Source organism: Myotis davidii, unplaced genomic scaffold (genome assembly GCF_000327345.1).
Source record: "Myotis davidii unplaced genomic scaffold, ASM32734v1 scaffold266, whole genome shotgun sequence".
In the NCBI taxonomy this organism is placed as follows: Eukaryota; Metazoa; Chordata; class Mammalia; order Chiroptera; family Vespertilionidae; genus Myotis; species Myotis davidii.
Window position 1 is genome coordinate 5,774,138 of NW_006300032.1, and position 24,120 is coordinate 5,798,257.

Consider the following 24,120-nt stretch of genomic DNA (forward strand, 5'->3'; position numbering starts at 1 on the left):
GAACTCCTATGCCCTCCTGGTGTGACTTTAATGTGGCATAAACTTAGTGGAAAACTATCTGGCAAAATGTTTCAGGAGCTTTACTATATCCATGGTCTTTGACCTAGAATTCCATTTCTAGAAGTTCATTATAAGAATATCAGAAATATAAGACTTATGCAAAAATATATTCAATGAATTATTTATAAGAGAGGAAACTTTGAAAGGAACAGAAATGTCCCCAAAGAGGAAATGGTTACATAAACTATTATATCCTGTGATGTGATAATTATGCAAATAATTTCTAATTATATGGTGAAATGTTCATAATACAATGTAGAATTTTTTTAAAAAAACAGAAAGATAAAAAAGTGAATGTACAATATTATTCCAAATATATATATGTGTGTGTGTGTGTGTGTGTGTGTGTGTGTGTGTGTAAAATATACCAAAGTGTGGTTATCTCTGGGTAGAATCATTTTAAAAAATAAGTTTTGTATTTTCTAGATTTTCTAAAAATAGTATGTGATATTTAGTTGATTACAGATAAAAATATCACCCTGGTGTTGCATTTTTATTGACTTTCCTCATGGAGTTTCATATTTAGATAACAACACAAGCAACTCCTGCATTCTGCTCCAGAAGAACTATATTAACTATTTAACTCTGACCTGCCTGAAGGCAGGTGTATTTTACTCCAACTACAGCACTGCTATTTTGATCTTCTCTCACCGCCCTTCCCCTCCCCCATGACGCAAGGCTGAAGGAGGTAAAACCCAACAAAGCCAAGGATGAATCTACCCTTGGGGGTAATCATTTAACTGACCCAAGGGGGAATCAGAGACCTGTTTGAAGGGGGCAGCAGGGACCCACAGAGGGGAGGAAAGCCAGGTCAACAGGAGGTACTGTGGCTGCATGAGAGAGTAGGGAGCCTTCAAGGGGGAAAGAGGCAACCATGACTGATAGAAGAAATGAAGATCTTAGTCCAACGAAAAAATATGGATGATTTTTTCCCTAGAAGGAGCTCCTTCATAGCCAAATTGTAACTTTTGCTTTTGAACAAACTTGCTATTTTTTTAATGTTAGGTGTTAATTTTTGGAAAATTTGTGACTGAATAGTAATTGCCCAAGGGCTTTAATTAAACTGGATTTACACTAAGTTAAATAATACTGTTTCAAATAATGTGTTTTTTTTCTCTCTCCTAGTCTTCATACCCTGTTGTTCACTCTAAAGTTTAAATCAAATTTGGAGAAAAAGCAGCATGTAATGCATATTTAAGAAACATCATCAACACATCCCTATTTTAAAAATATGTACTTTTTACACGAGTTCATTTTACTCATATCATGTTCAATACAAAGCTTTCTAGAATGCTAACTTATCCATTCTTTTAGGCAACTCCACTATCCAACTGATATTTTACTATCATCTCATTAAATTAATGAAATATATGTAATCAACAGATGTAGGCAGTACACAGAATGCTAGCATCATGATCTAACTTTATATCCATATCCAACTTGTTTTCACAAATATTAGCAAATTTGCTATGTTAAATGTTTAATAGATATGAGCTGGTTATAGTTGTATTTGAGATGTTTTAAAAGCCTAACAGCCCTCCTACTTTTTTTTCTCAGTCCATTCAAATGACAGTGAAAGAAGTAAATATAAATTTCAATGCTTTAATTTTGGTCGGGAGCAGTAGATGCTTCCAAATGATCCTGTCAATCAGCCTTGAGCATCTTCTTTGCCGTCAGGATCCAAGCCTTTTCCATGTCACATGGCAGTTATAGACCCAGGACCTAAGGACCACTGACTTGTTTTCACTTATAGTAAAATCCACACTGGAACAAGGGCTATCCAAGATCAGAGTCTAGTTAGTGGAAGGTGAACTCTTTCTTCATTACTTAAAAAGGACCTGATATTACTCTCTACTCAAAATGGCCATGCATCTCCATGAGCCCCATCAAAAATAGCCTTAAGCTACTGCACAGTTAAAGCCGAATTTAATCCTAAATCCCATACAAATGAGAACACACTCTAGTTTGATGAATATGTGGGTAGACAATACCTCATGACTAACATTCACTGAGGGCTTATGCCAGGCACTATCCTAAAAGCCTTGGGGGCATAAACTTAACCCTCCCATATATATGTGAGGCAGGTACTGTTATGATCACCGCACGTTTGGGTAGGTGAACTGAGGCACAAAGGGGTTAAGTAAATTATCCAGTGCCCCACAAGTAGCACGTTTCCAGGTTTCAAATTAAGTCAGATTGGTTCCGGAATCTACAGTCTCTACCATACATTATACTAGCTTGCCTTTATAGGAACAACTTAAAATTTTCTTTTCTGATGAGCTTCATTCAATCTTATGCGTAGATTCTAGAAACTGGACAAAGAATTTTTTTAAAACCTCTGCACAAATCAGTTAGGAGGACAAGACTTTGCAGACAGTCTATCTGCAATATAACCACATAAAAGGTTTCCCCGAAAATTCAAGCCCATTAACAAAGGTGGCTGGTGGGACCTCCAAGGAGCTAGATGCAGCCTTTGAGGAGGAATATCTTCCCTAACTCCTCACCAGAACCTTCTGCTGGGCATTCACCAAGATAAGGAGGAGGAGGGATGGTCTGCTTATTATGCAAAGGGCCCAAATGTAAAATGGATGATGTTTTCAGTAAGAACCCTTGAATTTTTAGCAATAAATGTTCTTTGGCAAAATCCAAACTATAGCACCAACAATAAAAGAAATTCTATAAAGGTATGGCATTATAGTTCTGGGAATATTTGCATAATTAGATAAATTAAAGCTTTTCTTAATCCCCTTTTTCATGTTTAGTTCTTAATATAGGTCAGATTTGTGGTGGTGGTGGTGTTTGTATGTGTTTCCTACTTCAAATCCTCCAAAGAATGCTAGAGAAAATCAGGCAACTCAAAAACAAGCAGCTTTTGATTTTCTGGCATTCTACCATTTGGAAAATTGACTTGAACTTCCTGACAGGTAGTGGTCTAGGAATTTAAGAAATATGAGTTTGGTTTCAGTAAGAAATACCTTTATGAGAAAGCTGAAAAATGGAAAACAGCAGCAGTTTTCTGAAAAAGAAAATCAGTAACAAACATAGGAGCCCCACATTGGATATGAATCTACACAGGGTTCACTATTCAATGTACAAATTCCTATAAGGCTCAACTTAATTGAATTTAAGAGACTAAAATCACCAGAGATGGGAAGATTTATTATTGCATTTTATCTATGGCATTGGGGGTCTTCAGATTATTCCAGAGCCAGGGGAGCTGGCACCCTGTGAGCTGCTTCAGTTAAACCTGCTGTAATGTGATGCCCCTGGGAGTAGCGGGGGCAATGCAGGCTCTTAGAGCAATGAAGGCAGTGAGCAAGAACAAAAAGAGTTTGGGGTTCCTGGGGTCTGTATCCTTTTACCCTTTGCCCCCATTCAACATCGAATCCAATCTTTTTCCAATTTAAGAAACACTAACAAGCCCCCAAGACTATAAATAGAATGATCTAAATAAACCTCTTGTAAGGAATGCCTTTCCTTCATTGAAAAAATGTGGGGACTGTTACTTAGCAGTGTAGGTTGATAAACCCATGTGAGAATATGTAGTTGATAAAAAACTGGATTAGCATTTAAACAGCTAATTTAGCTCAATTGACTGTTTTAATTACTCCTTTCCCTAATAATAAAGTGAGCAAAGTTTGTTTTTCTTTCTTCCTAAATTCAAAGACACAGTGTATTGTACTGAGATTATACCAATGGCTACAGGCAAAGTCCACTAAAGGGAAACACCAACAATGCATCTGAAAGTTGAAAGTCAAAAAAGTGATTAATCTTCCAACTTATGGAAAAAGCAATGCTATAAATGTTATTTCTCTAGTCAGCTCTTCTTTATAATTAGAGAAAAATCGTAGCAGTGTATCTGGAAGTTATATGTTTTGTTAAGTATAAAAATAGGTTTTATACGATTTGTTAGCAGCTTCTAACTTGAAAATGTATAAAGGTTATACAGTCTAATTGATGTATATGAGCTATGCAACCTATATGATATACATTGGAATTTAATTGAAATCAACAGAGGATTTCGAAGATGAACATCATGAGAAATCTTAAGACATTTTTAAAAAGAGGGTTCACAAAACATATACTGAGCTCTTGCCAGGTAGTCAGCTGGTTAATGTGTCATCTCGATACACCAAGTGTGTTTGATCCCTGGTCAAAAATCAACCAGAATGCATAAATATGTGGAAAAACAAATCTCAATTTCTTTCTCTCTCTCTCTCTCCCTTCCTCCCTCCCTCCTTTTCTCTTCCTCTCTCTTTCTCAAATCAATAAATAAAAATTAAAAACCATAAAATAAACATATACTGGTTCAAAGGCTTTCCAAAAGGAAAGCTGACCAAAGCGTTCCTTTCCAGCCTTACCTTCCACTCCTGCTTTCACAGACCTTAGTATGTGAGTTACAAAGCAGACATGCCCACCTTTATGCCACTGCATATGATGTTCTGTTTGCATGAATGCCTCTCAAAGTGCAGCCAGATATCATTTCTTCCAGGAGATCCTGACCTTTCTCTCGCTCTCCTTATTTGACCAATTAGCAGTCATTTTTTATAGATAGCCTACAATCTATTTTGTGTCATTACTTGTGCACAAGTTCTCTCTCCTATTAATCTGCAAGCCTCTCTAGGGCAAGAACTCCATCTAATAGATTTCAAATTCCTTTCGATACCTAGGACAGAACCTGGCCTATACTAAATACTGAGTAACTAACTGCCGTTAAAACAATGAAAGAAAATGTTAATGAAATTTGACAGTCTAATATATAAATATGGTAATATTTGATATAGCAACATTAGGTTTGTGCTGTTTAATACAGTTAACACGAGCCACATGTGGCTGTTTATTTATTTTTTTAATATGTTTTTATTGATTTTAGAGAGAGAGGAAAAGAGAAGGATAGAAACATTGTTGAGAGAGAAATATCGATCAGCTGCCTCCTGCACCTACTGGGTATTGAGCCTGCAACCTGGGCATGTGCCCTGACTGGGAATTGAACCAGTGATCTCTTGGTTCATGAGTTGACGCTCAACCACTGAGCCTCACCAGCCAGGCAATGTGGTTGTTTAAATATAAATGAACTAAAATTAGAAATTCAATTGTTCATTTGCACTCTCCACAGTTCAAGTATTCAATAGCCATACGTAACTATTGGCCATTTCCCTGGAAAGCACAGATCACAGAACATTTCCATTACAGAGAATTACATTGCATAGCACTGCTTTACAGAGAAATCAAAATGATCCTATCAAAAACAGTCAAATTGATCCTCAGCTCACAGCCTCCAATAACTTTCCAGCTCACTCAAGAGTAAAAAGGGTTTTACTTTTTACTAAAACCCTTACAATTACCTTAAATGAACTGCCTATCTACCCCACCCAAACCCCCACCATATCACCTACCAGTCTCTCCCATTCTCACTGCTCTTTGGCTGGCTGTAATATTCTTAAAACAAAACAAACATACTCTCACATCAGGACCTTTGCACATGCACTTATCTGTGCCTGGAATTCTTCTCTCAGGTATTGAATGGACTCAGCCTTTCACAAAAGGTTTCTCTGTAGCATGTAGTGGTCTTTGACAGCATTTACCCACAATAAAACTCCTTTCACAATTGGAGTCAATCCTCTCACACTCTGCTGCTGCTTTATCAACTAAATTTATATAAGTCTAAATCCTGTCTTGTCATTTCAACAATTTTCACAACATCTTCATCAGGAGAAGATTCCATCTTAATAAACCACTTTCTTTGCTCATCCATAAGAAACAACTCCTCATCCATTAAAGTTTTATAAGATTTCAGCAATTCAGTCACACTTTCAGGTTCCAATTCTAATTCCAGTTCCTTGATATTCCCATCACATTTTTAATTACTTCCCCACTGAAGTTTTAAGTCTGTAAAATTCATCCATGAAGGTTGGAATCAAGTTCTCCCAAATTTTAGAATATTGGTATATTAACCTCTTCCCATGAATCACAAATGTTCTTAATCACATATAAATGATGAATCCTTTCCAGAAGGTTTTCCACTTAGTTTGCCCAGATCCATCAGAGGAATCATTGACTATGGCAGCTATAGCCATACAAGTTGCATTTCTTAATAAGTCTTGACAATTGAAATTACCCTTGATCCATGGGCTGCAGAATGGGTGTTGTGTTAGCAGACATGAAAACAACATTAATCTCATTCTCCATCTCCATCAGAGCCCTTGGGTGACCATTGTCAATGAGCAGTAATGTTTTGAAAGGAATATTTTTTCTGATCAATAGGTCTCAAAAGTGGGCTTCAAATATTCAGTAAACCATGTTGTAAACATATGTGCTGTCATGTGGGCTTTGTTGCTTCATTTACAGAGTATAGGTTCAGCAAAATTCTTAAGGGCCTAGAATTGTCAGAATGAGCATTGCCTTCAACTTAAAGTCACCAGCTGCATTGGGCCCTAACTAGAGAGCCTGTCCTTTGAAGCTTTGAAGCCAGGTATTAATTTCTATCTAGCTATGAAGGTCCTAGATGGCATCTTCTTCCAATATAAGACTGTTTCATCTACATTTTTAATCTGTTGTTTAATGCTGCCACCTTCATGAAATATGTTAGCTAGATCTTGTGGATAACTTGCTGCTTCACCTTGTACTGTTACGTTATGGAGACACCTTTTTCAAAGTCATCTATGAAGTTTTTTTTAAACTTCACGAACCAAACTCTGTCAGCTTCAAATTTTTCCTCTGCAGCTTCTTCACCTCGTTCAGCCTTCATGGAACTTACGAGAGTTAGGGCTTTCCTCTGGATTCAGGTTTGACTTAAAGGAAATGTTGTAACTGGTTCGATCTTCTATCCAGACCACTACAACTTTTCCCATATCAGCAATAAGGCCAGTTCTCTTTGCTATCATTCATGTGTTCACTTGAGTAGCATTTTTTATTTCCTTCGAGAACATTTCCTTTGCATTCATGACTTGGCTAATGATTTGGCACAGTGGTCTAGCTGTCAGCTTATCTCAGCTTCGACTGCCTTCCTCACTAAGTTGATCATTTGTAGCTTTTGATTTCAAGTGAGAGATGTGCCACTCTTTCTTTCACTTGAAAACTTACAGGCCCTTGTAGGGTTATTAATTGTCCTAATTTCAAAACTGTTGTGTCTCAGGGAATAGGGAGGCCTGAGGAAAGGAAGAAACATGGAGGAACACTGGGCCTTGGTAGAGCAGCCAGAACACACACAACATTATCAATGAAATTCTCTATCCTATATGAGTATGGCTCCTGGCACCCCAAAACAATTACAATAGTAACATAAGATCACTGATTACAGATCACCATAACAAATTTAATAATAACAAAAAAGAAGTTTGAAATATTTCAAGAAGTACAAACATGTTATACAGACACAAAGTAGACAAATGCTATTAGAAAAATGGTGCCCACAGACTTGCTAGAGGCAGGGTTGCCACAAAACTTCACTTTGTAAAAAATACAATATCTGTAAAGTGCAATAAAACTAAGCCCAACAAAATGAGGTATGCCTATGCTGTCTTTTCAGAAGGAGCATGGTGACTGGGAGAAACGAAGCTCTTCAATAAATACTGCTGACTGGATGTGAGTGAATTAATGGAATGAAGTTATTCATCGCTTCAGTAACTAGGGATCTTATCTGCTCCCCTTGCATCACTGAATGACATCAGAATTAGGGAGAAACACTGTGCTTTACATGCTTTATATTTTCCATCCAATCTATCTCTTGGTGGCAACACTCACTTTGAATTTTATAAAGGGAACCGAGGAAGCAGTCCAAAGACAACAAGAGTTTAAATTCCCTAGATATTTTAATAAAAATACATATGGTAGAAAAAGATACCTCTCAGTTCTGAAGTAGCTTCCTTTCTGTCATAAAAGATAGTCTAAATGGTGAATGTGCAAATATAGGACTATAATTCACTTAAACTTGAATACTTTTTAAAAATAATCTCAATCATGAAAAATAAATATGGGTTGATACAAAGAAAAATCCTTAAAGTATAATCTTCCTTAATAAACAATTGCATCAAATTGTATATGGAACTAAACACTGTACACTCTATGTGCTATCCTTGACTTAAACATGCCAGAACAAAGTCTTATTTTCCCCATTTTTTAAAAAGCCATTTGAAGGAAAACAGAAAGATTATTTATTTTATATGGCTATGCCCTCTAAAACACTATTGCTAGACTAAGCCTCTAGGAGTTAAAGCTTATCAAAATATCAATAAAGCAAGGTAGCTAGTTATTTCAAAGTTTTCATTCTCTATCAGGTCAATTTCTCTTTTTCTATATAAACAAATTAAGATGGTCTGAAAGAAGATTGATATTTTTAAGCTGTTCTGTTTTTAGAATCCCAGAATCCTGTTCACCTTTAGGTACACGAAACACAAAAACCACATGCCCTTATTTAACAAAACACTTATTTTTCTTTGCTATTTGACCTGCACAATATTAATGTAGATATTTTTTTACATAACTGCATAAACACAACAGTAGTAACAGAAATAAAAATAAACAGCATTTGATGTTATTCTAAAGGCTAAATTAGCTTACCTAATTTAATCCTCACAATGACTCTAGCACAATGCTTCTCACCTTCCTAATGCCGCGGCCCTTTAATACAGTTCCTCATGTTGTGGTGACCCCCAATTTCATTGTTACAAACTGAACATAATGAAAGCATAGTGATTAATCACAAAAGCAATATGTAATTATATATGTGTTTTCCGATGGTCTTAGGTGACCCCTGTGAAAGGGTCGTTTGACCCCCAAAGGGGTCGCGACCCACAGGTTGAGAACCGCTGCTCTAGAAGGCAGGCACTGTTGTTATCCCCATGGTTAAAAGTACAGAAACGGAGGCGCTGTGAGGCGAAGAGAAGGGTCCCAGGTGGTAGAGCAAATGCCAAGGACCTGGGATTCCACTCTAGACGGTCTGTCCTCAGGGTCCCTTCCCTCACCACTGTGCAATGCTCAAGTGCTCAACAGAAGGTGTATATTAGTAGTACTATTATTTTCACAATTAATAGAAGTAAATTAACAGTTCTATAACCCATGCTCCTCAGCAAGTCTTACTTTTCCTGTTCCTTGTTGTCCTCTTTTATTTCCCTGTAGACATGAGATTTTATTATATTTGCAAAAGGATTTATTCTATTATTATTTGGGGTTTAAATTCTAATCCTGCTGGCTTAATACATATCTAACATAATCCTAATTACTAGGGCCCAAGCTCATATATATAAAGACCACACTTAGTGATGGCTCAGGATTTTTACACAGGGGATTAATAAAGAACCTCTCCTTGTCATGTCTGACAGCTTTACATTGCTCTGCTCCCTGAGTCACTGAACTAGACAGAGGCAAGCGTACAATTCCCAGTTGCAGCAAACATCCCCATGGTGCTGCATCAAAATGAATTTGCTCAGGGAAAAATTGACTAGATTATACATATGTCAACATTTGTTTGAACTTAAGATTCTAAATACTTAACTAGATTCTCACTTTGGAATGCTTTTCATAATATTGTTATTTTATGAATGCTACCTTTTTAGGAATCTGAGAGGGAATAAAAGGGGCAGGTGTATTTGGAGAGTTGATTTCCAAATAATGAGCAAATGCTTACATAATATAGGTAGGATAACAAGAGCTTGCTACTCTGTAATTTAACAGATACATGGAATACTTCTCCCTAACACGGTATTTAGGGGAAGTTTTAAGAATTGCCATTAGACAGCCTATGGGGGTATTATGCAATCTGTGTCAGGCATGCTTGCTGAGTCCACAGTCTTCAATGGTATAAACACAATGTGTGCTTGTGTACACATGCATGTATGTAAATTCCCTTCCCAGGAATATATTTCCCCTTCCCAAGAAACATATAGATAATTTTGAAAACTAATACTTTTTGGTTGAAAATTTGGAACAAAATGGTAAAAGAAAGTCTTCCCAAAGCCAGTGAAGATGGCTGGCCACAGTGAGATAGAGAGGGGACAACTCTCCAGCTTTCCTCTCTTTTCCCCTCAGTTTATTGTGATTACTGCTCAAAGGATAGAAAAAAGCAGTACAGTTCACCTGTGGCACTGTTGCCACCTGTCATCTCTCCCTGTGCTTTCTAAGACAGTGGGTTTCTGATGGTAGAGAGAGGTATGCAGGAAAAAACCCTCAATGCAGGGCTGTTTTTCCTAGGAAAGCAGAGCCCTGGGTTCTGCCACATGTCCATTAGGTCAAGTCCTAAGTCCCCTGGGTCAGTCGTGTACCTGGGAAAATAATAACTACCTATCCTTGGGTGTTTACTATGTGTCAAACGTTAAATATAATATCTAATTTAGTCTTCATGAAAATAGAAAAGAAAGGCACCAGTTCTCTCGGGTAAAAGAGGACATGAAACTTCGATGTTAGTAAATAGGGGAATGATATTTGAATAGGTCAAATACCATATATTTTTGTGTCTAAAGTCTATGCTTGTTTTTGATATTATTTTCTAAGAAGAAAGTGCTAGAACAAGGAAGAAGAATGCTACCTGTATCCCTCAGTTTAATTCCAAAACGAAAGTTATCCACATGGAACGTTTTTAATTCTTTCCAGTCTTACACAAAGAGGTGAGAATTTATTAGAATGCATGCTAATCAAGTAAGAAAAAAAGTCTAAAACTGAACATAAGAGGAGCAGGTGCTAACTGAAATATTTGAACCAAAATCACGATTTAGAACACCTCTAAGGTATTTTAAAAATAACACTGTTAAAAGAGAAGGTAACCAATAATACTTTGTATACCATATTATTATCCTTGACTTAGGTATGATAGCCTTCAATATGATATCCAGGGCAAAAGTATATACTAAGTGTACTTTCATGAATTTTGCTAAATAAAAATCCTTATACTAGCAGACTGTTCACGCAAGGGAGCATGCATGAAATGCTCTAACCTACATCTGATCAGTATATATTTTAGTAATGTTATTGTTTTACACATAATATGCATTAAATGGGGTTCATTTTTTATAAAAATCTCTTTTAAATAGAAGAATATAAGCACACAAAAATGCATAGAAATAAGTAGATAAATATGCTGCTATTCTGATATGTAAATTCAGAAACATAAAAATCAAGTAACATCAGAGAATGAGGCAAGGAATCCGTACGATTATATTATAAAATTTGAAAATCTTAGTCCCAACTTTTTCAGCACTAACTACCTTATTGTTCCTTCCATCTATGTTTTTCTAGTAATTATACAAAACCCTTTCTTTGTATTTCTCTTATTTAATTTTGCCTAAGCTATGCAGGGCTGTGTATACTGATGTGAAACAATTACCATCCCATCAGAATTATTTAAGAAACTTACTCTGGAAATCATATAGGCATGTTGCCAATTTATCCATGTAATGTGGAGGAGAAAAAATACTGTTGACATTTTTAAAAGTCAGGAAACTACTTTTAAAGCTAGAAAAATACAAAAGTATCGTCATTTAATGGGAACTTAGTTTCATGTCCCAGCACACGCTCCTGCCAGAATCCAATGCTATATAACTACTTACATTTTGATTTTCAGCAGAGGTAGTCAAAGTTGACAACATTCTCCTGTGACTCATTAGAAAATATTTTCACTGAAAACATATTCTTGATTTAAAACATAAGTGGCCTCATTTGATTTTTTTTCTCAGCAGCTTGTATCAACCTGTTTTGAACTCCCTAACTTTTCCCACCTTTCTACACTACATACCAACATCTTGATCTAGTGAACTAACCCAGATAATGAATAATATTGAATATCAGTTTCTCATAGTAATCCTGTACTTGAAAGAGAGAGAAAAATATACAAAAGTACTAGTTTAACAAAAGTAATTTCCTTCTGTCCCTAGTGCTTCATTAGGAATAATTTATATTTGCTCTAAATTTAAGGGTTTACAATCATAAAGGACAAATTATAACATAAATATGCTTGGTTTGACATTGAAAACAATTGTGCATGTGTGAATTATGCCCAGATAATCCACCAGCAGAGCAGGCTGATTCCCTGGGACACTGACCTGGATTTAGCATGACCTGGTGTGGGCAGAGCTGACCTGAGCTGGCACTGCTCTAACCAGGACAGGGAACATGTAGTGATGTTATACCTGAGAAGTATTCAATTAACTTTCACCTGTGTGCTTTATGATTAATCTTCAAACAAATGCAATCTCCTGCATCGGCAATAACAACCCTGTGCAGGTTTCTAGTCTGTGCGCATTTCACCAGTTGCAACGGGGGACAAGATTTTATTAAATACAATTTTAGCTTGCAAACGGGACTATCAGAGATTTCTTTAGGAAACGAGCCTTCCCCATTTTACAGTGCACAATTTATCAAAGAAATGTCTACATTTTTAGTGAAATTCTGGACTCTGTAATTTATAATCTTCCCAAGTTTTCATGCAAAAGGCGTAAATTTTAGGAGAGACCATTAAAATTTGAGGAGAGAAACACTTGTCAGACTGGGAAGTTCTAACTCCTATGACTGGCACTATCAACAGAAGAGCCAGCAGGGTAAAAGTAACATGACAATGTGAAGGAAAAAGTAGCCACTGAATCAATCAGACTCACTAAATAGGCAGAAATGGAAACCTGCCCTGATAGTCACTCAGTTAGGGAGAGTTCAGCCAACGGAGGCAGCTTCAATGTGGATGTGAAAATTCAATTTAATGAAAATCTATTACATAAAATTTCCTTTCCCATAAGAAAAGGGGTAAGGTTATTTAAAAAGTAAAAAACACAAAAAAATGCTTCAAATAAACTAGTCTCGGCAACCCCTTCAGCCTCACCATACGCACAGAATCAATTCACATGGTTTGTGAAACCAGTTTGGTCACTCCCAGGAACTGCAGAGATGGCAAACAAGCATGCCTTTGCTATTCATTTGATTCTTAACCTGAAAACAAGGCCCACATTTTGCACTATACTCTCTGCTTTCCTTCTTCCTTTTTTTTTTTTTTTTTAGCAGCCACTCGGCTATTTTAATTAAATGGATCCTTAATGAATGACCATAGGGAAAAGGACACACAAACGAATTCAATGTGAGAAATTTTGGAGTCTATCATATATGCAAGTATAGGAAATCAGTCCCAAAGACTTTCCAACCCCTGTTTATAGTACTGATAAACCATAAATCAAGAAGAGTTTATCAATATTTAAAAGCCAAGTATTCCTAATAGTCTTCAGAGATCCTTAATTCCATTGCATAAAGAAAAAAAGCTTCCTTGTGAAGTGAAATTCAATTTTATAAAAACTCATATGCCCTACGACCAAGAATTTGTTAGACAGAATGCATTGGATTGGAAATGAAATGGAAAGAATTAAAAAGCATTAAACATATAGGAATTTGGGCAATAATTTTGAATCCACACCTTGCTCTTCTTGCACTGTCAAACAAAGGCCTTGAATGCCAGCTGTGGAGTTTATTGACTCTGTCTGTTATTGGGATGCAGACCCTGAATTGTTTTTCTAAGGTACTGATGGCTTGTGCTTTGCTGTCTATACTCTCCCGCGGATGCCCTTGTTCCAATGTCAAGTGTCTGTGAGAGCCATGACTGGGATTAATTGGTGCTTTTTCCAGCAACGCTGAGTGACTCATTCTGGACCCTGAGAAGGTTGGCTCTACTAGCCTCATATCAAAGTTGTTTCAGTCCATGAGGCATGTATGAACTTTTAGGGTACGTAATCAGGCATCTACTGGGTACCTGGGGAGTTTCTGAAAACATGCCAGGGAGTTTGGGCTTCTCACTGTGACTGGGGCTACTACTGAGATTTGGAAGAAGACAAGGTTGAACAGTCATGCAATGTGTTGGGCCTGTGTAATAAAGAACTGACTTCCAAATCCCCCCCTGGGAGACACTGGTGGGTCATCTACACTCCCAGTCACGTTGTACACACACACCTCTTTTTATCTCTATACATAGTTATCATCATTGCTTCTCTTTAAAGCAAACAACAAAAAATAACAAGAAACCCTAGGGTAATTACTACCCCACGAGCACATATGAAACATTATGTTAAAGAACATGTAAAAGACCGTGTCTGAGCTACAGCAGCCTGTTTTCTCTCCCATGCGATGTCAGGCACCATGCTCCCTCCTAAAGCCTGCAGTCATCACACAACAGCTGCCGCCTGCAGGGTGTGGTGCATCTGCCTTGGTGTCCTGCCAGGCCACATTAATCATCTTTTTCCCAGGCACTACCATGATATCTACCATCCCTGTTAGTTGAGACTCTGGATGGTCCATCTAAAGAAGAATAAAAAAAAATGAGAGAACGAGTAACATGGGGATATAAATTATAAAGGATTACATCACTTCATGTAATAAGACTGTGGGTGTTCCTGAAAAGATACTGTTATTTTAGAGAAGTATGGAATTTCTACGAATTAATCATATGACAGAACATAATAATCAAGCCTACAAAAACAGAACAATTGTTCCCTAAATGAACTTTTGTGTCAAGCAGCGTTTTCACATATGGTGTTGCTTAAAGATAAAGGTATAACACTCTATCATAAAAACCATCCTAAGAAAGAAGAAAGGAACACAAAAGGAAAGGGGGAAAAGAGAATGAGGGAAGAATAGAGACTGATTGTTAAATTTCTACCTCAAAAAGTTTGATAAGAGTATAATAATTATAATTAGAGTAACCATAAAATTTACTGGGCTTTCGTTAAAAGTAAAGAGTTTCTAAGCAGAGAGGACACTGGGACAGCAGGTATAACTGGGACTGTATTTGGGGCAAGCTGGGATGCATAGTCACCTTCTTGCTGCAGTGAACTTAGAGGTGACTCTTAGATTTGACCTCATTTACAAATGACACGAAAGCCTTATTAGTTATTATATGGCATACTGCAGTGAGAACAGTGTAGGTAAAGACTCATTCATTCATGTAATAAATTATTTGCTGCTTTCCTACTATGTGCCAGGTACTGTACCAGGTACCTAGACTAGATTTTAAAAATCCCAAAATGATCCAGTCATTCAGTTGCTCCTAATGGAAAAAATAAATAATTCTACAAAGCCTCAGTTATCCATAACCTACAAGAAATGATCATTAGGGTTTAGTCAAATTTTCTGGGTGGCTGAGATGTACATCACTATCAGCAATAGCACCTTTACTATGGAATCATTTTGTATAAAAATAATTCCAAAATGTGTTATGATGCTAAGCATAGTTTAACTTTTACTTTGAGAAACAAGGTGATCAATAATAATGAGAATCTTTACACTGAACTAGGCAGACCAATGCCCTCAGGGATTACGGAAGCACAGAGGGCTTCTGGTGTTAATGCCAGAATAACCATGGGATTAAGCAATTTGCATTCTTACATTTATGTTTGATTATTTTTTTTTCATTTTTTATTCTTAGACCATCACTTCTCAATACTATTGCTATGCCTGTTTGTAATAAGAGTGATTTAAATTCACCTAATATGTGGCATGTACTTCTCTAAAGTGTTTTCCAACTAGTTCTCCATTTAGTCCTTAAAATACCTCCATGGGATGATATGGTATTAGTCCCATTTTACAGACAATGAAATCTGAAGCATAGAGGAGTGGTTTGCTCAGGGTCAGAGAGCTGGGAACTGAACTCAGTAGTCTCCCGTGTTTGCACACTGTGTAGTGTTAGCATGCCCACATCCACTTTAATGAGCTATGAACCTTTAGAATTATGTATAAGGTAAAAGAAAATATGAGAGAGTCAAGCATGTGGGTTTGAGGCAATGAATTCCATGACACCTAGATTTGTCATCAGGCCTTTTTCTTTCTCTGTACTTCACAAATACGCCTATGTGGGCGAACTGATAGACAACTCCGTTTGCCAAGTTTATGGAGCCTTAGAAATTAATTATAATTCAAATAAAAGCATTTTTACAATGCAAGAATATTCCAACTATTCTTAAGTTGGATATTTTCTTATTAAAAACTTAGAGTTTTTAAGAAAATTAAAGTTTAATTTTAGTTACATGAATTTTAAAAATATAAAGACAGTTATTTGGCACAGGAAGCATGCCAGAAAGACATCAAGTATCAGGTGATAGAAATTCATAAACACATGAACAAAGACTTCATTCACCCATTGGCTTACTGGAAAGCAAATGAGAACATTTTGTAGGTTGCTAAGACAACTGAGAAGTGATGATTTAAATGTGAGATAATGAGCAGAATCTCTGTACCTTTACAAATCAAATTTTTGGAATCCCTACTAAGCCCTCATCTACATTTCTAACTAAAACCTTAAGAGCATTAATTAAGAAAGGGGAAAAAAAACAGCTTTCAGGTGTTTGAGCTATGCCGGTGAGAAGGCTGAAGCCTTCTGATCAGGAGAGAGCCCTGGTTGGAGGATGTGTGTGGTGTGGCAGAGAGGGGTGATTCTGGCTGGATCAAGCCCATCTTGTAGCAGTGATGGATGAGGTGCCTTTCAAAGAATTAGTAATAAGTCAAAAAATTATTGGCAACTGAAATAGTAGCTTTTTCTAGAATATTCCTATTTCAAATTTGAAACTCTGGGCTCATTCCTTTTAGCCACACTGTCCTCCCTGCTCACACACACCGGGAGGCTTCCGCTGAAAGGCCTATGCACTGGCTCATTCCTGAGAGAACGCACTTCCCCAGCCCACTTCTTGACTTATTTCCTTTTTTCCTTCAAGTTTTTGCTTTAATATCATCCAATTTAAAATTACAACTTCTCCCCGGTACACTGCATCCTTGTTTTATCCCCTAGGACTTACCATCTCCTAACATACTCCATCACCATATATGCTCCTGTTTTACATCTATAAGTATCTCAAGCATTCAGACATAGATGTCCAATAAATAGTAACTTTAAGGGCAAGAATAGTGTTCCTATAATTAAACTGTTGGAAAGAAAACTGTGAGATCCTCTTGTTTCTTCCCACCTTAAGTTGACACAACATGAAGCGGGCCTCCCAACGCCTCTGTTTCCATTCACACTGAGTCTAGAACTTTTCACTAAACATACCCCACATCCAGAAAAACCATAAGGATTTATTCAGCTTAGTAACTCCTAAGCAGACTATCAACCAATAAGGGATATACTCAGAGGCCTTCACTGCCTCCATCTATAATAATTTTAATTATCACTATGATGCAAAGTCGAATCTTGTCTTAGTTCCTCGGGTCCTCTGAATGAAAGTCACAAAACAGATGCTACTTTATGTAATGTGTTACTATGACCAAATTAACTCAAAGCAGCTAACAGTCCCCAGAAAGACTGTTTCATATTATCACTCATAAAGACTTCAGAGAAACTCAGTTTACAAGAGGCTGACCAGAAACATGGCTATTCTCTGGAATTCATCACCAGTACATGTGGTGAAATCAAGCACTTTCTCCTATTTAGAGAATAATGCAAGCTGTCAGTAGGAAGAGGCCAGGTCCCACCCACTGCACCATGCTTATTTCAAGTCAAATCTATTGTTTCATCCTCTATATACATTCATTCTCAATATAAAAAAATTTAAAAATATATGATGTAGAAGATTGAGAAAATGTATTCAAAGCATGGAAAAAGTTGTGTATAATGCCTCCCCAAATAATCACAATTTGCTCAGTCTCTCAGGCCTTTTAAATACATCTCATACCTGGTTTCTCTGCCTCCAGGCACCAAGGCCATGGGTAATCTGTCATTACAAGTTCAATTTTAATCAGAAATCCAGTGGTGACCTCCCAATGCTAGCAAAGACAGGTTGCCAAAACTTAGAGTTTGGACTCCAAGTTATTGTATTTATTTTATATATTTGAGAATTTGTTTTTTTAAAAAAGAAAGTCCATGCCTAGATGCTTATTTTGGCAAAACTGTCTTTAGAAAGGTCAATAGCCGAAACCGGTTTGGCTCAGTGGATAGAGCGTCGGCCTGCGGACTCAAGGGTCCCAGGTTCGATTCCGGTCAAGGGCATGTACCTGGGTTGCAGGCACATCCCCAATAGGAGATGTGCAGGAGGCAGCTGATCGATGTTTCTCTCTCATCGATGTTTCTAACTGTCTATCTTTCTCCCTTCCTCTCTGTAAAAAATCAATAAAATATATTTTTTTAAAAAAAGAAAGGTCAATAACGTAAGCTGCAGTATGAAGTGCATTCATCAGATAATCACTTAACAACTGGATTAGTCACAGGAAATGGAGGAAGCAATTTACATTTGGGTTGGTAACTGGGAACAGAAGAGAAGACTGGGTCTACTGAACAGCAACTTGTCAGCCTGGCGATAGGGACAGGGAGGTAAAATTTGGTAGGTTTACAGAAGAAGTGAATGGAGCTTCTCTTCCTTTAAGTTTGGCTGTCACTCCACTTAAAGATCTCTCAAGCTATCTCTATTTTGCAGGTCTTAGTTTATAGATTTCTGATGTATGAAATCAAGCTCCTAGTCTCCGTATTAGTGAAATGGATAACCACTGAGTTATATATCTCATTAGGGTGTGGGAGAATGATGCATGCTGGATTATATAAAATGAAAGACTTCGGGAAGGGGTTTTGAATATAATAGACCAGTTATATATTCTGGGCAGAAATAAAAAGTAGATGGCATTTTTGGGTTATCTGCTCAGTATCTTGGAAGTTCTTCTCACCCCTGCTTCATATACTCCCAAGGAGTGGTTCCTGAAAGCCATGTTTCTGTTTTGTGAATCTGTCTTTCTAATACCATTACCTTCCCTGGAAATGCTCTCAAAATTGGGAAGAGAAAAATAAACTTCTAACAAGACGTGGGTCAACTAAACCATTTTATATAGCGATTGAGTTTTCAGCATCTTTCTCTTCAAATCCTAAAACACAAAAATTAGATTGCATTCTTAGAATACTTATCTATTAATCATCCATCATGTTCAGGGGAAAGTTACCTTATAACTTGAAAAAGCTGGTTTTAAACAACTACAAGGAATGAATTATTATTTTGCGTTGTGCTTAGTAATTTTCTGGGTTATTTAGTCCAAAAGAGAGTCTATGCTAGTAATATGACTAAGTCCAAAAAATGCTTATATAATCCCATGGACTGTACAGCTAGATTGTGTTACTGAGAATACCTAATTTTATTGGTATTATGTCCTGAAATTTTCAAGATTGAGACCATGCAACCTGGTATAAATACTTTCTCAGGCTTCTAGGAATAGAATATTGGGCTAGATGTACCTCTGATTTGACACAGTGAAATACATTATATGTTTTTACTGGTATAAAAAAATATGGCATTTAATTTTTAAACAAAAATTATGTGCAGATAAACAGTTCTGAATTTTGGAAGCATGCAATAATTACTATCAAATAAACATGTATAACTTAATGTGTGAATTATAACATTGTTAAATCATAATTATTTACATAAGATGAATAAATTGTATTTTTAAAGTTTTATCCATAGACACTGAACAGATAAACTTCCTGAGACTCATGGAACTACTAGGATGTTAAACAGAGATTCATTCCAAACGCTGGAGAGTCTCCTGCCTTTCTCTTGATAATTGTAAAGTTAGGGTAGACTAGGGTAAAGTTAGGATGTCCATGGCTTTGCTGATTTCAGGCAATCATTAAGTTCTCAGCAAACCCAATTTCTTTAACCTATAAAGTGGAGAAGAGTTCACCTCCACCATTACCTACAGAACCATCTTACACTCTAGATGGAAAAACTATCATCTTAGCTCATACGCACCATTGTACTTTCTGTATTTTAATACGCTCCCTTAGATTCCCTTATTGTAATCTGCTGTTGGTAGTGTGGCCAAGATGGGATGAAGCAGTAACATAAAAAGAACGAATATATTTCCTGGAAGTCACTTATCAACCCAGTTTTGCCAAAATTATTACTTCCATTCATTCCTTAATTAACAGATTGAGTTTAAAACAAAAATTTTCTGACTTGAGTTTTATTTTCTTTCTATATTGTTGATCTCATCATGAGGAAATTGCTCCACTAATTAGTGGCCCCAAAAGGATAAAGTAAAGAATAATGCAACTTCATCCAATAAGATCACCAAAGAAATCATTCTATTATTATGGAGACTATTTTAACAAGTAAACACTCTATGATTATTTGCCAAGAATGCAATTAAAGAATAAAATGAATTATTGTCTCACTTGTTATCAGAAATAAAAAGGACTGAAAGCAAAAGAATACAAAAAATGTGGGGCTCAAAGAAACATCTGCTATTAACTTCACTTGTCCAGGAGCTGTCTGTTACAGTGAAATTAAATACGATCAATGTATGTTCAGTGATGATTCAAAGGAGGCACACATCTACACCAATAAATTCACCATGAATATAGACAAAACCAGCATCAGATATTTCCGTTTATGTTGTAAGATGGTCTACCTAGTAACAAACAATTTTAAGGTATGGTCAAGTATTTTATGGTTAACAGTTTTAGGAACAAAGGCCAACAATACTATATTCTGGATATGGCAAACGACACGGAGAAAAGTAAATGAGGAAACATTGAGAAATGCCACTTTTCTCTGTAGCACATTATAGGCCTTTTCATATGACACCAAGTTCAATATAGTTTTAGGAACCTGAGAAAACACTCTCCTCACATCTGACTTTCAGGGTGTTACACACAAGTTATGTCTAAGGAGGTATTTTTACCTTATTTACATTGAATTGGTTTGTAAATTCTCTTTCTCCCCATCTACCAGTCACATCTGCAGCTCAAGCATTTCTTTCCCAAGAAAGAATTAAGGCCAAGCAAGGCAAAGAATTTGCTGATACACATATGTCACTCCAAGAATTTTCCTGACAAAGTCTCCACACCCAATTTAATTACTTCCCTACTGTAAAAACACTTTCCATCTGTATTCATTCTAATCTTTTCAAATCCAAAACCAACATACTATAAAGTGAGCTAAATGAGTGACACGAGCGTTAGGTTCCAAGTGAGGCAGCACTTTATAAGGCAGTGGGTCTGCAGCCGGCATGCATTTTATGCTGATGCAGTATTTCATTTGGAGCTCAGTTCTTTACTTCGTATTTTGTTAGAATAGAATTATCTAGCCCTAGGCTTTTAAATCTCTATCTGAATCTCTCAAATTATCCTCTCTCTCTCTTTCTCTCTCTCTCTCTCTCTCTCTCTCTCTCTCCTTTCCTCTCCTCTCCCTCTAGCATGGGAAGGGAGAGGGAAAGATTGGGAGAGGGAGAGAATATCTGAATGTTTGTGGTTTTTGATGACCATAAAAGAATCTAGTCATATATGTTTATAATAAAGTAATGTTGTCTATAATAAAGGCATTTTGGTGTGGGGTGTTTTCTGATAGGTTATTAAAAACTGAACCTTAGTCCAGGCATATAATAAATACTGTGTGGGGCATTTCTTTTTATACTAGTATATATTTTTATTGATTTCAGAGAGGAAGAGAGAGAGAGAAAAATTAATGATGAGAAAGAATCATTGATCGGCTGACTCTGGCATGCCCCACACTGGAGATCAAGCCTGCAACCTGGGCATGTGCCCTGACCGGGAATCAAACCATGACTTCCTGGTTGAAGCTCAACCACTGGGCCACACTGGCCGGGCTGGACATTTGTTGATTCGTTGAATAGTCAGTAAGTTATTGTATGTTTTTTGTGCAGAATGTTCTTTAGCATATTTTATTCTCTTCTTGGTATTCCATCATTGCATTAATTAAGTGCTAGTTTTGGCACTCCAATACCTAATACCTATGACTAACAGAATCTAGGAATAGTCACATCTTTATTTTACAGACACTTTTAGGCTTTGCAGACTGTCCCCTGCACCAGAATTTAAGAGAGGAGACTATCCATTATCAAAATGACTGGGCAATTTTGAACCAGTAAGTGATTCTAGATCATCTTGAAGGTCTTTCTACCTTGGATGTTAATAAGTAAGGATTGTTGTTGTTTTTTTGATATCACAAAGTATTAGAGACTTTAGAAATTGATTTATCTAATTTTATCCATTTATATCACAGATTAGGAAACTTTTAGAAGCAGCTAATCCATGGTAACTGACTACTGGTTTCCAGGAAGTCAAGCTACTTTTCAATTAATATATAATATATAATTTATTATACATTAATATATTAATATAATACATTAAATATATGGTATATTATAAAACGATAAAATATATTTTAAGTAGTCTTTTTAACATAGTAATTATTTTCCTTAAAAATAAAATTGTACTTTTAAGGCCATATGACCTGAGATTTACTAGATAAAAGAAAATGATCTAATTCTAGGTTTAAATACACTGAGCTCTAAACTCTATTTTTTTCTCTAACTTATTTACATCAATTGTGAATAGAATCAGTTTGGAGGCTTGCTTCATTTACTGACACACAACATTATCTGTCCAAAAATCCCGAGTGGCTTGAAGGGTAAAAATATTTGATATGAAATATTAATAAGAATGGTGGTATTGTTCTGTTTTTCTTAGTAATCCTCAAGACCAGCTGCTTGCAAAATTATTGAATTACTTAAATAACAAGCCATAGGTAGGTCACTCATAGATGTCAATGAAATGCTTCAGAAGGAAATATCTATGCATCCTGGAATTACTGCTTTGTAGGAAACCATGTAATAGTCCATCCGTTTCCTACTGCTCCAATAAGCTAAAACTATTTGGTTCTCTTTTGATACCTAATTATAAAGAAAAAAGATCAAATGTCATAAATTTTATAGCAGATTATATACTTAATGATCCAAAAGAAAAGAATATACATAATCATTTTAATATAAAATGTATAGGAATTGTAGAAATGTCATACTGCATTAAGCAAAGGGAAGGTTACTCAAATTGTAAATGGACTGTACAAATATGTACTTCCCATCCAAAAAGAATATATGGCAGTTATTAGAACATTACCTAGAGCTATATTATTTTATTATACCAAGGAAAATCTCTGTGTACATCAGATGTTGGAACAAGTAGGATAAAATAAACAGACCCATCTCACCATTAAATATAAATTTAATGCAATAGGTTATGTATACCATTAATATCATATTAAGGATATGTGTTTATTATAGCAATGTATTTTCAGTACTTTCCCCTATCTATTTAAAATTGAGACCCTGGATCTCAAAATGAAAATGTGTAGGTCTGAAAAAATCTGTTGGGCATGTAGTGACTTGACCATTTTCATTCATTATTTATACAGGCTCCAAATAACCAAAAAGAGAATTAAGTTATATTTTTCCAATTTGACAGCGTCCACAAAATCTAGCAATGATTGAAAAGAAAAAGAAATACTGTGGGGTGTTTTTTTTCTAATAAACAGACTTGAAACTTATTCAGCTTGTGGTGAAATTTCAGATGTGAATACATGAAAGGAGTTTGGTGAAAAATGAAGATGAATATAAAATAATGAATGCCAAAAGAAGATATTTTCAAGTATTTCTAGAGATGTTTCTGCTATTATTCTTTAAAGCTGACTTTAATCATTGTTGTCTTTTTTATTAATATTATGATTAACAAGAGACCCAGTGCACGAAATTTGTGCACGGGTGGGTCCCTAGGCCTGGCCAGCAATCAGGGCTGATCTAGGGGCAACCAGCAGGGTGATGGGGGGCAGCCCTGCTGGCACCCGCCTTGGCTGGCCTGGCGCCACCTGCTGCCACCGCTAGTCAGGGCCTGCGGGCTGGGGGAAGCTCCTGTGTTGAGCATCTTCCCCTAGTGGTCAGTGTGTGTTATAGCAACTGGTTGTTCGGTCATTGGTCGATTTGCATATTAGGGTTTCATTATATAGGATGGTACCCTAGCCAGTCAATTTCCAGACACATAAGTTCTTTAAGAAACTCAGTATTTCAAATCACAGCTGTATCTGGAAAATTGCAATATTTCTTAGAAAGTCTTGGCCTCCATTTTACTGTACCTGGAATTCTGAGGTTCTGAAACATCTGATTCTGTGCAGGTTTTCTTTACCTGTAAGAAAAGAGCTCTAGTTATTCTCATATGAAAATATAACTTCCTCGTTCAGGTTCACACACTTGTTAAACTTAAAGTGGATACAGCTCTGCTCACCAAGATCTCTATAAAATACTCCCCACATTTTACAGCAGCAGCATGCTGTTCTG

The 24,120-nt window shown here is 36.4% G+C and overlaps 1 protein-coding gene across 6 annotated transcripts in view; it reads right to left on the reverse strand.

The window, feature by feature from the left end:
* Positions 1-24,120, reverse strand: part of EYA4 (EYA transcriptional coactivator and phosphatase 4) — a 231,456-nt gene that overhangs the window by 79,046 nt on the left and 128,290 nt on the right. For all 6 annotated transcript variants that reach the window (XM_015572105.1, XM_015572104.1, XM_015572102.1 and 3 more), the window contains exon 3: positions 23,919-23,968. In XM_015572105.1, the coding sequence (XP_015427591.1) occupies positions 23,919-23,968 (50 nt within the window). The remainder of the gene's footprint in view (positions 1-23,918; positions 23,969-24,120) is intronic.